At 38.3% G+C, this 18,087-nt stretch overlaps 1 protein-coding gene across 1 annotated transcript in view; it reads left to right on the forward strand.

Moving 5' to 3' along the window:
- The window catches only part of VPS13A (vacuolar protein sorting 13 homolog A), a 243,845-nt gene extending 227,145 nt beyond the window's left edge, over positions 1 to 16,700 (forward strand). The window contains exons 70-72 of the mRNA XM_003811456.7: positions 1,050 to 1,173; positions 2,718 to 2,792; positions 11,124 to 16,700. Coding sequence (XP_003811504.3) covers positions 1,050 to 1,173; positions 2,718 to 2,792; positions 11,124 to 11,174 — 250 coding nt within the window. The 3' untranslated portion in view covers positions 11,175 to 16,700. The remainder of the gene's footprint in view (positions 1 to 1,049; positions 1,174 to 2,717; positions 2,793 to 11,123) is intronic.
- The last annotated feature ends 1,387 nt before the right edge of the window (positions 16,701 to 18,087 follow it).

Here is an 18,087-nt window from a genome sequence, read left to right on the forward strand (position 1 = left end):
AGCCTGTCTGTGATTTTTCACATGGTTGGAGATGTCCTGGGGCACCACTAGGTTTGCTCCATCAGCTCCTGTAATCCAGGACTGGTAAAAGAGGGGAGCAGGGACAGAAGATGGAAGTGAGAGATATAAATCCTGGCTAGCTCTCTCCTTTTCCATCCTAGCCAGGAGTCAGACCTTTTTTTTTTTTTTTAACTCAATCTAATACAAACCTCTGGTTGCACCTACAATTGATGTTTCAATCAGAAAGAAAAATTAAGAAGAAAGACATTTGAAGGAAGGATTAAATAGACTTCTTATAGACAGAAGGTATTTTCATTTCTTGGTTTCTTTCTTCAAAATGGGAAAACAAGAATTTATTTAAAAATTAGAATGATGCTTTTTGAAGTCTTCCTCTAAAATTGGAAGTAATGGGACTTGATTTTACCTGTGAACATCCTGAGGCCCTCAGCATGATGATTCTGTTCAACATGGTTAGAAAAGCTTTTTTCTGATGTAGTTGGGAAATACGTTACATGGAGCCTTAGAAATGAAAGTATTTATTCTAAGGCGTTAATTATATGAAAGCTCCTCCAAATATTGGCTGATAGTTGGTTCTGTAAATGTATCCTGTTTCTTATGAAGTGCCTTACATATTTGATTTTATAAGTGCTTCAGTTTTTCTAATATAAATATGTTGTGTTATAAATTTCCCATTGAGCATTATGTTAGCTGCATCCCACAAATTTTATGGTGTATTTTCATTCTCATTCTGTTCAAAATATTTTCTAATTTCCTTTGAGATTCTTTGACCCCTGGATTATTTGGAAATGTTACTTTTAAGCATTTGGAAATACTATTGTTATCTTTTTGTTTGGGTTTCTAGTTTAGTTCTGTTATGATCTGAGAACACACTTTATGGTTCCAGTTCTTTTAAATTCATTAAGAATATAGAATATAGTCTATGTTGATGAATATTGCATTTGCACTTGCGATTCATTCGTATCCTGTTGTTATTGGATATAAGTGCCTCAATTTTAAAGCGAATTCTTTTTTTGTTTTTCTTTTTGCAGTGGTGTATTGTTTGTAACAAAGGGAACATTTGGACAACTCACGTGTGAGTGGCAGTATAGTTTTGATGAATTTACCAAAGAGCCATTCATTGTTCATGGGAGAAGATTGCGCATTGAAGCAAAGGTATGTTGAATAGATTTATTTTTTGAAAACTTGGAACTGAAAATAATGCTTTGAAGTAGTCCTTTTTATTTGTATAATGCTCTACCTCTTTTATAGATGTCACTTTGTCTTGGTGTGGTTTTCCTTTATACCTGCTATCTTACCCAGGCTTAAAGAAAAAAAAAAAACTAGGCCAAGAAAAACTGCTTTCTGTGCTATTGCACTGACAATAACATTCCTGGGCCCTTGCTGTATATTCAGTAACAGAGCCCCACCTTCCCACATATGAAATAATGGATAGTGGCTATTAGCCTGTGTTGCAGTCCATACTGCTTTCCTGGCTTTTTAAATATATTTTTCCCTTTCTAACATTAATACATTCTCTTATCTCTTTGATTTCTTCCCCTTCCCCCTTTTCATGAGACCTTATATCTACAATTCTGCAATCATTCTTTTTTTTTTTTGAGACAGAGTCTTGCCCTGTTGCCCAAGCTGGAGTGCAGTGGCGCTCTTGGATCACTGCAACCTCCACCTCCCAGGTTCAAGTGATTCTCCTGCCTCAGCCTCCTGAGTAGCTGGGATTACAGGCATGTGCCACCATGCCGACTAATTTTTGTATTTTTAGTACAGACGGTGTTTCACCAGGTTGGCCAGTCTGGTCTTGAATTCCTGGGCTCAAGCAATCTGCCTGCCTCAGCCTCCCAAAGTACTGTGATTATAGACGTGAGCCACTGGACCCAGCCTCATCTTTTTTTTTTTTTTTTTTAATTAGAAGAATGTAATTCTTCTAGTGTCTGTATTTGCATGGATAGTTGAATTACTTATAGAACATGTTTGACTAGTAAAACCTTTACTTTGCCCTCTATGACCTTACCCATATGTACAGAGGAAAACATCATCCTTGTCCTCAATAGTTTCACTTCTGTTTGCCCCTGAAATGCTTAATATCTGCTCTGAGACAGTCCCACTCCCCACTACCAATACTAAACATAATACCAACGGAGCATAAATAGTGGAGGAAAATCATCTAGGACACAACCTGATCTCTTTTTGATTCTAAACTATATTCTTACTGTATGACTGGTTTAAAATGGCAGAAGTACATACATGCACGCACACATGCACACACATACAATATATGTATGTGTTTATGTACGTATGCATACACACACATGTGCATATATTTTTAACCTGGACTCACTCATGATTCTATGGCCAGATAACAACTGTGTAAGAAATTATTTGGAGACAAAAAACAGTGGCACTACTCCCCGACTTACCTCCTTCCCATCCTTTATGTCGACTCTTTATGGTGTTAGCAATTAAAATATCACCTTAAGCTTTTTAACTTAGGTTTAGTGATAATGGTTGTGTTATTAATAGAATGTAGTCTTTTTTTCTATTGGTTTTGATTCTTCTTGCTTCCTCATTCTTGTCTTTTTTAAGGTGCATGATTTGTATAAGAGGGACACTTTAGGCGTACAGTAATAAAGCTTTGTGGCATTTCTTTATGGATTTTTACAACCAGATTTTCTTTTTAATGAATTTACATATTCTGTTTATAGGAACGAGTGAAGTCTGTATTTCATGCCAGAGAGTTTGGAAAAATAATTAACTTCAAGACCCCAGAGGATGCCAGGGTAAATATAATAAATCTTTTATTTAAATAGATAGGAGCTGCTCACTTCAAAATCATGTAAGTGGACTATTTTTTAATGCAGATAAGTTTTGTTTGGGGGTTTTTGTTTGTTTGTTTTGCTTTTGTGTTTTGGCAGGTTTTAAAAGTATATGTAACTAGATAATATTTCCCCCAGACTTTTTTTTCTACCAGATTCAATTCGGCATACCTACTTGCTTTTCAAACCAGATTGCTCCATCTTATTTTAAATGCTGACTCTAATTTTTTTTAATAAAAAAGTCAACAAACAAAAATTAATTATTTTGTTTTAGTGTTAATCCATCAGCTCCAACAGGAAAGTGTAGCCCCACATTGTTGATTTTTCTACTGCATAGCTACCGTGATTTTTTAAAAAGTTGCCATAGCTGACACAGACCAAAGGGAGCCAAGCCCAACAGAAAATCCAAGTTTGAATACTGATTCTGTCCTTCTTGACTATAGAATCTTTCAGAAGGTCAACTAAGCACAGTTTCCTCAAGATGAGAATGGTGTGAACTGAAAAGCATGGTGTGTACTTTAGGGATTATGGCAATCACAAGGATGTGCACTGTCAAGAAAATGAAGACTATGAATTGACTGTCTGACCTCATTGATCACAACTGAAGTGCTATTCAGAATGTTGAGTTGTACTCATTATATCATGAAACTTACAGTAAGAGGGTGGAGCCAAGATGGCAGAATAGGAAAAGCTCCAGTCTACAGCTCCTAGTGTGAGTGACGCAGAAGATGGGTCATTTCTGCATTTCCAGCTGAGGTACTGGGTTCATCTCACTGGGGAGTGTCAGAAAGTGGGTGCAGCGCACCAAGCGTGAGCCAAAGTAGGGCGAGGCATCACCTCACCCGGGAAGTGCAAGGGGTCAGGGAATTCCCTTTCCTAGTCAAAGAAAAGGGTGACAGATGGCACCTGGAAAATTGGGTCACTCCCACCCTAATACTGTGCTTTTCCAACGGTCTTAGCAAACGGCACACCAGGAGATTATATCCCATTCCTGGCTCGGAGGGTCCTACGCCCACGGAGCCTTGCTCATTGCTAGCACAGCAGTCAGTCTGAGATCAAACTGCAAGGCAGCAGAGAGGCTGGGGGAGGGGCGCCCGCCATTGCCGAGGCTTGAGTAGCTAAACAAAGCAGCTGGGAGGCTCGAACTGGGTGGAGCCCACCACAGTCCAAGGAGGCCTGCCTGCCTCTGTAGACTCTACCTCTGGGGGCAGGGCACGGCCAAACAAAAGGCAGCAGAATCCTCTGCAGACTTAAATGTCCCTGTCTGACAGCCTTGAAGAGAGTAGTGGTTCTCCCAGCACACAGCTGGACATCTGAGAATGGACAGACTGCCTCCTCAAGTGGGTCCCTGACCCCCAAGGAGCCTAACTGGGAGGCACCCCCCAAGTAGGGGCAGACTGACACCTCACACGGCCAGGTACTCCTCTGAAACAAAACTTCCAGAGGAACAATCAGGCAGCAACATCTGCTGTTCACCAATATCTGCTGTTCTGCAGCCTCCGCTGCTGATACCCATGCAAACAGGTCTGGAGTGGACCTCCAGCAAACTCCAACAGACCTGCAGCTGAGGGTCCTGACTGTTTGTTAGAAGGAAAACTAATAAACAGAAAGGACATCCACACCAAAGCCCCATCTGTACGTCACCATCATCAAAGACCAAAGGTAGATAAAACCACAAAGATGGGGAAAAAACAGAGCAGAAAATCTGGAAACTCTAAAAATCAGAGTACCTCTCCTCCTCCAAAGGAACGCAGCTCCTCACCAGCAATGGAACAAAGCTGGATGGAGAATGACTTTGACAAGTTGAGAGAAGAAGGCTTCAGATGATCAAACTACACCAAGCTAAAGGAGGAAGTTCGAATCCATGGCAAAGAAGTTAAAAACCTTGAAAAAAAATTAGATGAATGGCTAACTAGAATCACCAATGCAGAGAAGTCCTTAAAGGACCTGATGGAGCTGAAAACCAAGGCACGAGAACTAAGTCACAAATGCACAAGCCTCAGTAACTGATGCGATCAACTGGAAGAAAGGGTATCAGTGATGGAAGATGAAATGAATGAAATGAAGCAAGAAGAGAAGTTTAGAGAAAAAAGAATAAAAAGAAATGAACAAAGCCTCCAAGAAATATAGGACTATGTGAAAAGACCAAATCTACGTCTGATTGTCGTACCTGAAAGTGATGGGGAGAATGGAACCAAGTTGGAAAACACTCTGCAGGATATTATCCAGGAGAACTTCCCCAATCTAGCAAGGCAGGACAACATTCAAATTCAGGAAATACAGAGAATGCCACAAAGATACTCCTCAAGAAGAGCAACTCCAAGACACTTAATTGTCAGATTCACCAAAGTTGGAATGAAGGAAAAAATGTTAAGGGCAGCCAGAGAGAAAGGTCAGGTTACCCACAAAGGGAAGCCCATCAGACTAATAGCTGATCTCTCAGCAGAAACTCTACAAGCCAGAAGACAGTGGGGGCCAATATTCAGAATTCTTAAAGAAAAGAATTTTCAACCCAGAATTTCATATCCAGCCAAACTAAGCTCCATATGTGAAGGAGAAATAAAATCCTTTACAGACAAGCAAATGCTGAGAGATTTTGTCACCACCAGGCCTGCCCTAAAAGAGCTCCTGAAGGAAGCACTAGACATGGAAAGGAACAACCGGTACCAGCCACTGCAAAAACATGCCAAATTGTAAAGACCATCAAGGCTAGGAAGAAACTGCATCAACTAATGAGCAAAATAACCAGCTAACATCATAATGACAGGATCAAATTCACACATAACAATATTAACCTTAAATGTAAACGGGCTAAATATTCCAATTAAAAGACACAGACTGGCAAATTGGATAGAGTCAAGACCCATCAGTGTGCTGTATTCAGGAAACCCACCTCACATGCAGAGACACACATAGGCTCAAAATAAAGGGATGGAGGAAGATCTACCAAGCAAATGGAAAACAAAAAAAGGCAGGAGTTGCAATCCTAGTCTCTGATAAAACAGACTTTAAACCAACAAAGATCAAAAGAGACAAAGAAGGCCATTACATAATGGTAAAGGGATCAATTCAACCAGAAGAGCTAACTATCCTAAATATATATGCACCCAATACAGGAGCACCCAGATTCATAAAGCAAGTCCTTAGAGACCTACAAAGAGACTTAGACTCCCACACAATAATAATGGGAGACTTTAACACCCCACTGTCAACATTAGACAGATCAACGAGACAAAGTTAACAAGGATATCCAGGAATTGAACTCGGCTCTGCACCAAGCAGACCTAATAGACATCTACAGAACTCTCCACCCCAAATCAACAGAATATACATTCTTTTCAGCACCACACTGCACTTATTCCAAAATTGACCACTTAGTTGGAAGTAAAGCACTCCTCAGCAAATGTAAAAGAACAGAAATTATAACAAACTGTCTCTCAGACCATAGTGCAATCAAACTAGAACTCAGGATTAAGAAACTCAAAACCACTCAACTACATGGAAACTGAACAACCTGCTCCTGAATGACTACTGGGTACATAACGAAATGAAGGCAGAAATAAAGATGTTCTTTGAAACCAACGAGAACAAAGACACAACATAGAATCTCTGGGACACATTCAAAGCAGTGTGTAGAGGGAAATTTATAGCACTAAATGTCCACAAGAGAAAGCAGGAAAAATCTAAAATTGACACCCTAACATCACAATTAAAAGAACTAGGCTGGGCACAGTGGCTCACGCCTGTAATCCCAGCACTTTGGGAGGCCGAGGCAGGCAGATCACGAGGTCAGGAGATCAACACCATCCTGGCTAACATGGTGAAACCCCGTCTCTACTAAAAATACAAAAAATTAGCCAGGCGAGGTGGCGGGCGCCTGTAGTCCCAGCTACGCGGGAGGCTGAGGCAGGAGAATGGTGTGAACCTGGGAGGCGGAGCTTGCAATGAGCCGAGATGGCGCCACTGCACTCCAGCCTAGGCAACAGTGAAACTCCATCTCAAAAAAAAAAAAAAAAAGAAAAAAGAACTAGAGAAGCAAGAGCAAACACATTCAAAAGCTAGCAGAAGGCAAGAAATAACTAAGATCAGAGCAGAACTGAAGGAAATAGACACAAAAACCCTTCAAAAAATGAATCCAGGAGCTGGTTTTTTGAAAACATCAACAAAATTGATGGACCGCCAGCAAGACTAATAAAGAAGAAAAGAGGGAAGAATCAAATAGATGCAATAAAAAATGATAAAGGGGATATCACCACCAATCCCACAGAAATACAAACTACCATCAGAGAATGCTATAAACACCTCTATGCAAATAAACTAGAAAATCTAGAAGAAATGGATAAATTCCTCAACACATACACCCTCCCAAGACTAAAGCAGGAAGAAGTTGAATCTCTGAATAGACCAATAACAGGCTCTGAAATTGAGGCAATAATTAATAGCTTACCAACCAAAAAAAGTCCAGGACCAGATGGATTCACAGCCGAATTCTACCAGAGGTATAAGGAGGAGCTGGTACCATTCCTTCTGAAACTATTCCAATCAATAGAAAAAGAGGGAATCCTCCCTAACTCATTTTATGAGGCCAGCATCATCCTGATACCAAAGCCTGGCAGAGACACAACAAAAAAAGAGAATTTTAGACCAATATCCCTGATGAACATTGATGCAAAAATCCTCAATAAATTACTGGCAAACCGAATCCAGCAGCACATCAAAAAGCTTATCTACCATGATCAAGTGGGCTTCATCCCTGGGATGCAAGGCTGGTTCAACATATGCAAATCAATAAACATAATCCAGCATATAAACAGAACCAATGACAAAAACCATATGATTATCGCAATACATGCAGAAAAGGCCTTTGACGAAATTCAACAACCCTTCATCCTAAAAACTCTCAATAAATTAGGTATTGATGGGATGTATCTCAAAATAATAAGAGCTATCTATGACAAATCCACAGCCAATATCATACCGAATGGGCAAAAACTGGAAGCATTCCCTTTGAAAACTGGCACAAGACAGGGATGCCCTCTCTCACCACTCCTATTCAACATAGTGTTGGAAGTTCTGGCCAGGGCAATCAGGCAGGAGAAGGAAATAAAGGGTATTCAATTAGGAAAAGAGAAAGTCAAATTGTCCCTGTTTGCAGATGACATGATTGTATATCTAGAAAACCCCATTGTCTCAGCCCAAAATCTCCTTAAGCTGATAGGCAACTTCAGCAAAGTCTCAGGATACAAAATCAATGGGCAAAAATCACAAGCATTCTTATACACCAATAACAGACAAACAGAGCCAAATCATGAGTGAACTCCCATTCACAATTGCTTCAAAGAGAACAAAATACCTAGGAATCCAACTTACAAGTGATGTGAAGGACCTCTTCAAGGAGAACTACAAACCACTGCTCAGTGAAATAAAAGAGGATACAAACAAATGGAAGAACATTCCATGCTCATTGATAGGAAGAATCAATATCATGAAAATGCCCATACTGCCCAAGGTAATTTATAGATTCAATGCCATCCCCATCAAGCTACCAATGACTTTCTTCACAGAATTGGAAAAAACTACTTTAAAGTTCATATGGAACCAAAAAAGAGCCCACATCGCCAAGTCAATCCTAAGCCAAAAGAACAAAGTTGGAGGCATCACACTACCTGACTTCAAACTATACTACAAGGCTACAGTAACCAAAACAGCATGGTACTGGTACCAAAACAGAGATATAGACCAATGGAACAGAACAGAGCCCTCAGAAATAACGCCGCATATCTACGACCGTCTGATCTTTGACAAACCTGACAAAAACAAGAAATGGGGAAAGGATTACCTATTTAATAAATGGTGCTGGGAAAACTAGCTAGCCATATGTAGAAAGCTGAAACTGGATCCCTTCCTTACACCTTATACAAAAATTAATTCAACATGGATTAAAGACTTAAATGTTAGACCTAAAACCATAAAAACCCTAGAAGAAAACCTAGGCAATACCATTCAGGACATAGGCATGGGCAAGGACTTCATGTCTAAAACACCAAAAGCAATGGCAACAAAAGCCAAAATTGACAAATGGGATCTAATTAAACTAAAGAGCTTCTGCACAGCAAAAGAAACTACCATCAGAGTGAACAGGCAACCTACAGAATGGGAGAAAATTTTTGCAATCTACTCATCTGACAAAGGGTTAATATCCAGAATCTACAATGAACTCAAACAAATCTACAAGAAAAAAACAGCCCCATCAAAAAGTGGGTGAAGGATATGAACAGACACTTCTCAAAAGAAGACATTTATGCAGCCAAAAGACACATGAAAAAATGCTCACATCACTGGCCATCAGAGAAATGCAAATCAAAACCACAATGAGATACCATCTCACACCAGTTAGAATGGTGATTATTAAAAAGTCAGGAAACAACAGGTGCTGGAGAGGATGTGGAGAAATAGGAACACTTTTACACTGTTGGTGGGAGTGTAAACTAGTTCAACCATTGTGGAAGTCAGTGTGGCGATTCCTCAGGGATCTTGAACTAGAAATACCATTTGACTTAGCCATCCCATTATTGGGTATATACCCAAAGGATTATAAATCATGCTGCTATAAAGACACATGCACACGTATGTTTATTGCGGCACTATTCACAATAGCAAAGACTTGGAACCAACCCAAATGTCCAACAATGATAGACTGGATTAAGAAAATGTGGCACATATACACCATGGAATACTACACAGCCATAAAAAATGATGAGTTCATGTCCTTTGTAGGGACATGGATGAAGCTGGAAACCATCATTCTCAGCAAACTATTGCAAGGACAAAAAACCAAACACTGCATGTTCTCACTCATAGGTGGGAATTGAACAATGAGAACACATGGACACAGGAAGGGGAACATCACACACCAGGGCCTGTTATGGGATGGGGGGAGGGAGGAGGGATAGCATTAGGAGATATACCTAATGTTAAATGACGAGTTAATGGGTGCAGCACACCAACATGGCACATATATACATATGTAACTAACCTGCACGTTGTGCACATGTACCCTAAAACTTGAAGTATAATAAAAAATAATAATAATAATAAAAACTTAGAGTAAGAGGACATTTCTCCTATACTTGATCCCTGGGCCTCCTGGCCAGACTCAGAACAGATCCCTGGCCTCCTGCACTCATACAACACTCTGCGTTGATCCTGGCTGTGGTGACTGTTTACCAGTTCACCTGTCACATCTGAACCCAAACTAGGGGCCTCTCCCACTGTCTCATACACATACCTTGGACCAGTTAACATGTCCTATGCAATTTTCTATCTAGACATTCTGATATAAGGCGACACTGCCACACTAATAGTGGAAAACACAAAAGGAGCAAGTTACAAAGAAAGAGGAATAAAGTTACCAGAGTCTTCATATGCTTGTCACCTGGAACAGGGAGACAGATAAGCATGACTTTTAGGCCACCTTCTTTCATGTCACTGAAGGACAGTACCACCTGTTTCAATTTACCTGCAATAAAGTTTTCTTTTAATTCCTTCACCATGTGACTGACTTTATCCCAGAAGGTTTGTTTTTAATCCTCCTGCTTGGCCAGGAACATCCAGAGAAGGCTACTGGATTCAGTTATCTTTGTCTCCCTATCTTAGGGCTATTCTTACTAGGCTCTTTTAAGTTAAAGAGGTACAAACATCTCTGTGAAATCTTTATATATTAGAATAAGCCCTGTATCACCTCCGTGGCTTTTATCTGTCATCCATGCCCAATAATAATAGACATTACTGGTAGAAAGGTTGTGTATTACATTTACATTTTATTTTTGTAATTTCAAATTATTTTAGAATAGAAAATATATTGTGAGAGCACCTAAAATGCTCAAGAATGTTGCTTCTACTACCCTCTCTGGAATTGTATGTAAGTATTTCTACTCCATTAGTAGAATCCTGTATCTGGATTTATGGAAGTTCATGATACAAAATCAGCACAGATTGGAAGGAATTTTTTTCTCTCAGGCTGGCTCATTTCACTTAATTCTGAAGATGAACATCCAAAGACCTTAGAAGAACTGCATTCCTACTATTAAACCAAGTACTATTGTCCCTGAGCCATCTGGGCCATTGAAGTGAATGATCTCTTTTGCAGGATGAATTTTATGTATTGGCTGTCAGTATATACCTATATACCTATAACTAAACTATAAAGCTAACTTCTAGGTCTCCATTCATTACATTTTGTTTCATTACAAGTTCACTGAAGTAAGCAAATGTTCATTTATTTTCCCACCGCAGTGGATCCTCACAAAGCTACAAGAAGCAAGAGAACCTTCTCCGAGCCTCTGACAGAGAACACTGCCTGAAGACACACAGCAATAAGTGATTACAGCTCCTAGACTACCTTCCAAAACCTGTTTGGGAAGCATATTACAGAAATGATTTCAAGTACCCTGTATTCTGGATGCTAAAAAACAAAAACAAACAAAAAAACAAAAACAAAAAAACAAAACCAGAATCAGGTAAAACAGCTATGTGATTAAAATATTTTAATTCTTCAGCAATTACCCGGTTTTCTAAATTGAATCATGCATCTATTTATAATTCTAATTTTGTAAAAGAAGACAAAATTATGAATCTTAAGTATTTGCTCCATGTTTTTCTCTGTAATGGTGGAGAGGCTGCCCATAATTCATCTCCACATGGAGCCAAGTTTAATGTTTCTAGTTCACATTTTGTACTTCTGTCATGCTTATTTCAAACTCCCTGAGTGATGGGTAAAAAATCAAACATTGCCTCAGTGGTATCAAGAGAACTTTGGTGGTGGTTTCTTCAGAATCATGAAGTTCTTTTGCCAGATAAATATTTTGATATTATTTTCCTTTTTAATATAAAGGATAGGTTTGAATTATACTTAAAATGCATAGCATTATTAAAAACAATCTTTTAAAATATAATTTATAACATAGATTGAAGCCTCCCCTTAAGAAACCTTAAAGAAATAAGTATCCTACTCAAAAAAGGAAGTCTGTTTCAGAACTTTAGGGCCTTTGAAATATTTCCTCAAGCCTATTTCATGACATCTACTTGGTTTACCAAAGTCATGTTTTTAATAGACTGCTAATATCAAAGGAGAATTTTTAAAGCCTTAACAATGCCTACTTTCCATTCACTGTTAACATGGAATAAACACAATTCCCAACATCTTAGATAGTGAATTATGCTTCCAACAGACAGTCCCTCTCATATAAAGTTTATGTACCCTAAAATCTAACCCAATAACCTGTCCCGTTGCCAATAGATTGAGAATTTCTGGTTTGCTTTCTCTACAGTTATTCAAATGAGAGTCACGCTTTTAAATGTACAGCTTATCACAGAAATCATCAGCTATACATTAGTAAAAATGACATGAGGTTTTCTTTCTTGGTTTTTGTCCAAGATCTTTGCACCTTAATATTAATGGACTGTTTCAGGTAAAAGAGAATGAATGTATGATTGTGAACTATGAAGAGAATGATGCAGGATCCTATTTAGTTACTGAATAATACAGAGTATTCAATGCATGTTGTATGTGCCACCAAGTTACTATAAACTGTTTTTGGAATTGAAGACTCTGTATAGTCAATAGTTGTGAAATTCTTCTCAGGCTCCTTAAACCCTTGCTTTGTTGTAAAAGCTAAAATAAACAGCATGCTATATTGTAATTGTATTTCTTGCTGACCAAATCTACTAAATGCTATTGATTTCTCTCTGATTACTAAAACACATTGTTTATTCTCAGTAGTTTCCCCCAAAATGCTTTTTTCTTTGCTGAACTTAAATTGAATCAAACCACAAGTTTAAAATCACATGAAAGTGTGTTTCCATGTTGACCTTTGTTTAAAAAAAAAAAAAGTGCATATTTTCTCTGTCGCTAAGCTCCTCCAGTTTTGCTTTTGTCAGAATTAAACGTAACAGTAGAGGTAGTCAGAAAGCTTGCATCAGACTGTCCTCATCCAAAATGAAATACTTCATTACCCATTCCAATGTTATGATTTCACCATTCTCAGAAAAATTACAGTCCCCTGCCTCCCTGGGTGTAGTGTCGTGAAGTAGAAAAGCCTTACATAAATAGTAAACATAGAAATTCTTCTGGTGCCCTCTGGCAGCCAGCAGGAGTGGATCTTGTAACTAATCCACATAGAAAGGATAGTGCCTGTCTTTCCTGTTCCCTTGCCATAAGAACCGTGAAATCTCTCTTCTTTCCCTGCCACTCGTTTACTCATCACCTCCTCCCATCACTTCCTTGTCTCTAGACCAGAGAGACCCACAGTTTTAAGAGCTACATCATACCATTTGTTTTAGAAGATTGTCTTCATCTAAACAAAAACACTAAGAAATCAGTAGATCACTAGATAATGAGTCAGTGTTTTTAGCATCACATTTTACAATTTACAGTTTTTGTTTGATTCTGTAGCCCATTTTTCTTGAAGGTTAGAATATAGAATCTTCTTGTATTTGAAAACCATCTGCCCTAAATTACATTTAACTACAAGAAATGGCTCTCTGCTGGAGAAATTTAAGCTTGTCTTAGTTGTTTGGTAGTGGCTATGGAATGAGGTGTTGAGTCTTGTGCCCCTTCCATGTATTATTTGCTAACTAACTATATTACTAGGCCCTTAATTCCAGCACAGCATGTCTTCTGGTCTATGATAATTGTGTGAGGACCAAGGCAGAGTGCCTGTTCCCTGCCAACTCTCCACCAGAAAATCATAATCAGAAAGAGTGACTTTGATTTCTGGTACTTGTGATCAAAAGCAGCTTGTGATTTCTTCACATTTGCAAAATACTCTCTGAGCCAAAAGGCACATACACTTCTCCAGTGTCTTCCCTTTTAGAGTATACATATTTGCTGCTTTTCCTTTAGTGTTCACAAAAATCCCAAGGTCAGTTTAGTGTGGCTGAGTTGTTGTTATCTGGACCCTAAACAATCATTACCACCTGTAGACAGTTCTTACCTACCCCTCTCCTCCACAATCCTAGTCCATTTGGAGGCAACTATCCTGTGGCCTCCAAGTGAATAAATCTTTCTTAGACTTACTTACGTGATATTTTCTATCATAATTCTCTCTCTCATTTCTTCCAATAGTAATAGTGGTAATATTGTTCCATTGAATATCTATGCACCTAGCTCATCTCTTAGAAACATCCCACATAGTAGCATCGTATTACTCTCTGGTAAAAAGAAAGATTAAATTAAAAGGACTCTACACAGTGCTGAATTTCCTGCACCTAAATTATTCAGTTATCACTTGCCAGTATTAGTTGATCCTTCAGGCTATGCCAAGTGCCCCCTCATGTAGGCCTCTGTATTAAAAAGATTGGGACAAAATACTTGATCAGTTTGCCTGTAGAAGCTCAAAGTGTGTACCAAATACATTGACAGTGGATGCTTTCATGGCTCAGCCAACACAGTTCAGAGAAATCTTTTCGGCTTCCAGGGCATTGCTTTTTACCTTTTGTCAGGATCAACCGAAATCCTCAGGGATGCTGTTTTTCCACACTGTAAGTCCTAACTCATTAGTGGGTCATGAAATCAACTTAACAGCTCAAGACCAGTATATTTTAAACGTGAAATAATAAAAAATAGAGGAACAATAGAGCATATAAAATGGTTAAGTATTGGTTCCTGAAATACTGTTTCAGCTAAATATTCTATTTACTGTGTATACTGGGTCACAATATAAAGTGTTTCCTGTTATGAAATGCAATTTAAAAAAAGAAAGCTTGAAAGACTGCTGCAGGAGGCACGGGCCATCCAGTGATTGTTGGAAGAGTCTGGATTGTGTGGAGCCTGACCTTAGATAAGGAGCAGCAGATCCACAACTCAGGAAGTCTAGAGATGCTTAGCACTTCTTCTTTTGAGTGAGAAGATGGAATCACTCTTGGTTTCTAAAATATTTTTCTTCTCTGCTGTGTATCGGGCAACCTCATATGATTCAGTGGGACCAGAAAAAGCATAGAAAAATTAGATCCACAAACAGCACCCAAAAAAGGCCATAGTCTTTTGTTTACCTAGATGTATTTTAACCTCTTTACCACTAAGCATTTTACTATAATAGAACTGGGGACATACATTGTCCTTTTGAGTCCGTTGAATCTGCACCATCTACCTTTTAGCTGATTCACCATACAGGTGGCAAAGGCCTTTAAAAATGGGGAGCTAATACGTAGGGCACATTCTGGTAGGGCCAAAATATTCAGTGTCTGGGGGGTGCTATGCAAATATCAATGACTTTTTACTAAAAACAGTGGATTTCCTCATTTCTTTAAGATCCAAGTAGAAAATGTAAATAACTTACATTCTGTATGCAGGACTCAATACAGACTTAGTCAATCTGATTTTTTTTGGTGCTTTTCAGTATAGCGCAACTCTAAAAGGAAACCCATTCACCCTCCTTAGTCCTTTGAAGTATACTTTTGAAATTATACCTTATTGTTAATGGCAACCTAATCAAGCTAGATTTGTCGGTTAAAATTTTGATTCTTGTAATCTGTACTGTCAATTTTTGGCCACTCTGGCTGTTACAGCAAACTCTTCTCCCACTGTCACAATTGGTCTAAAGTAGTATTTGTTTCAGGACTATCCAAAAAGCAAGGCCAGCACATTGAGAAGATGCAGAATCCTACTCTATTACAAACCTCACTCATGTTTCTTTTATTGAAACCTTTTTCTACTTTATATTTCCTCTTTTGTAAATTTTTCCATGTCATTTAAAAAAATTTTTACTTTAGAATTACAGATTAGTTCTTTTTTTAAAGCATTATGGCATTTTCAAAAAAAAAATTATTTTGGTTACCCAAAAAGCTATACAAGAAATATAACTTCAATTTTTTAGGTTGATATGGGTATATTTTTAAAGTTTTTATTACTTCATACAAATACAAATTAATTTATATTATAGTTTAACACCTGCTATGATGATAGATATCACACTGCTATGATAGAAAATCCCTGTCTGTCATTGAACTATTCATTTAGTGTTACTCTGATACGTTAATAATGTATTCCTTCTAATGAAGTCCTTGTAACAAGAAACCCTGTGAGATTGGTATAATGAGATATCAAATAATCAGAAGTATAATTAAAATAGAACATGTTGGAAAATCCCAACATTTCCTGTTATGCCGTCATACCTCCGGTGTTCAGTTTGTTACTCAAAAGTTCCCAGTTCTTAGGCTGAAAAACATTCAAGTAAAAATGTAGCATAGATTACACTAAAATATTTTCAATATCAATGATTTAATATCCACACTCACAAACTATTAGGAATGGTATCTGGAACTTGTTACAAGGTCAGATAAACTGTTACAGAATTTTAAAAATAATTATCTCTGTATGTGACTGTGTATTACATATAAAAATGAATTTTTCAGGAAAAGTGCACTTTAAAAATACTTTCTCTTGCTAGTTTTTTAAATTGATGAAATAGCCTGTGCTGCTTTGGAATGCTTATTCTTTGATGAAAATACGGTCATTGATTATGATAATTTTAAAAATATCTATTTCTGCATCGCTGCAGGATTTCCTACACTTTTCTGTTCCTCATCCCTCTTTTATGTGTGCTTGGCTCAGTTGCCTGTTACACAGCCTCTGCGTTGGTTTTGTGTATTCTAAGATAATTTATAAACACAGATATTTACAGTGAAGTTCTTCCTTTTGAAACTAATCGTATTCTTTTATTCCTCTCTCTAAAAATTGGTTGGCCATGCTCACTAATGATTTTTTTTCTTAACAATAAGCATTTCTTGGTATTGGTAGATTTGGATTGCATGGTAAGATGACTGCCCATTTTCACCATGTATACCTTTGTCAAATAAAGATTTCTGATCTTTGGTCTGCTTCTGTTTTTAGTTTTTTGATAGAACTAGAAACATTATTAATACCCTTCCCTTGCCTATATAAATTCCACCCTCTTTGGGGCTGAAACAAATGTGAATAACAGATTGCCCAAGGTCCTGATTTTTCAGTCAAAGCAGGCGACATTCCAGCCCAGCATGATCATTGCTGACTAAAAGCTTGGGGTGGTATAGTACCTAGTAAATTCTTTTTTTTTTTTTTTTTTTCTTTTGAGACAGTATTGCTCTGTCACCAGGCTGGAGTGCAGTGGCACGATCTCGGCTCACTGCAACGTTCACCTCCCAGGTTCAAGTGATCTTCCTGCCTCAGCCTCCCGAGTCGCTGGGACTACAGGTGTGTGCCACCACGCCCAGCTAATTTTTGTATTTTTTTTTTTTTTTAGTAGAGATGGGGTTTCACCATGTTGGCCAGGATTGTCTCGACCTAGTGAATTCTTAACCACCGACATTCTGTCTCTTAACCTTAGAAAACTCCGCATGACTCATTTCCCCAGTAAGTAATGAGAATATTGAATGAAGGGCCAGGAGAGAATTTTCTACCAGCAGAATCAGTATTGGCAGAGGTAATTAATTCACCTCTGACATTGAGAGTCTAGCCTTTCCATGCCTTAAGAAAATATTGTTACCACCCTTTGAATGACTTATTTAACAGCCCTCCTACAACCAGGATATGGAAAGCCATCATTTTCTTAGATGCTTTAAGTAGTCAGCCAACTATAAATTAACAAAAACTCAATGCTAGAAAGTGCTTAAAATAAGAAATGGAATTCTTCATTGTTTAATTTCCCAGATTACTGGATTCTGTTGAACCCTTTTTATGTTAATTGGCTAGTGAAACCCAGTCCATAGCCTTTAGCCCATCGTTGGTGGGGAGGGGAATTGTCTTGTATTTTCTTTGTGCTTCTAGATATCCTAAAGAGCTCCATTCCCCTCTCTCTCTCTGTTCTCATGCAAAACTGTCTCGGCTATTTCTGGACTTTACTGTTCTAGATAAATTTTAACATCAATTTGTGAACTTCCACAAAAGCTGTTGCTATTGCATTTATCTCTTGAGTGAGGATTCATATTTTTAAAGCTAGATGTTGCTATTGTAGAATTGCTGCATATCAGAATAATTTCAGTCTTTTTCAGCAATTGGAATTGTTCCCACAGAATGGGGACACATGGTTCCATAACATATGTAGCCAACCGAGGTGCATTTTATAGACTGATTTGAGACAGATATTTCATACCTTACATCCCCAAATGGTGTGTGTGTGTGTGCACACATGCACAAAACCATCTTGGCCTTTAGTGTGGAGCACTCTTACTTCCCAGAGGATTCTCCTTCTGCTTGACCCAGCCAGCTACTGAGGGAACTGCA

Source organism: Pan paniscus, chromosome 11 (genome assembly GCF_029289425.2).
Source record: "Pan paniscus chromosome 11, NHGRI_mPanPan1-v2.0_pri, whole genome shotgun sequence".
In the NCBI taxonomy this organism is placed as follows: domain Eukaryota; kingdom Metazoa; phylum Chordata; class Mammalia; order Primates; family Hominidae; genus Pan; species Pan paniscus.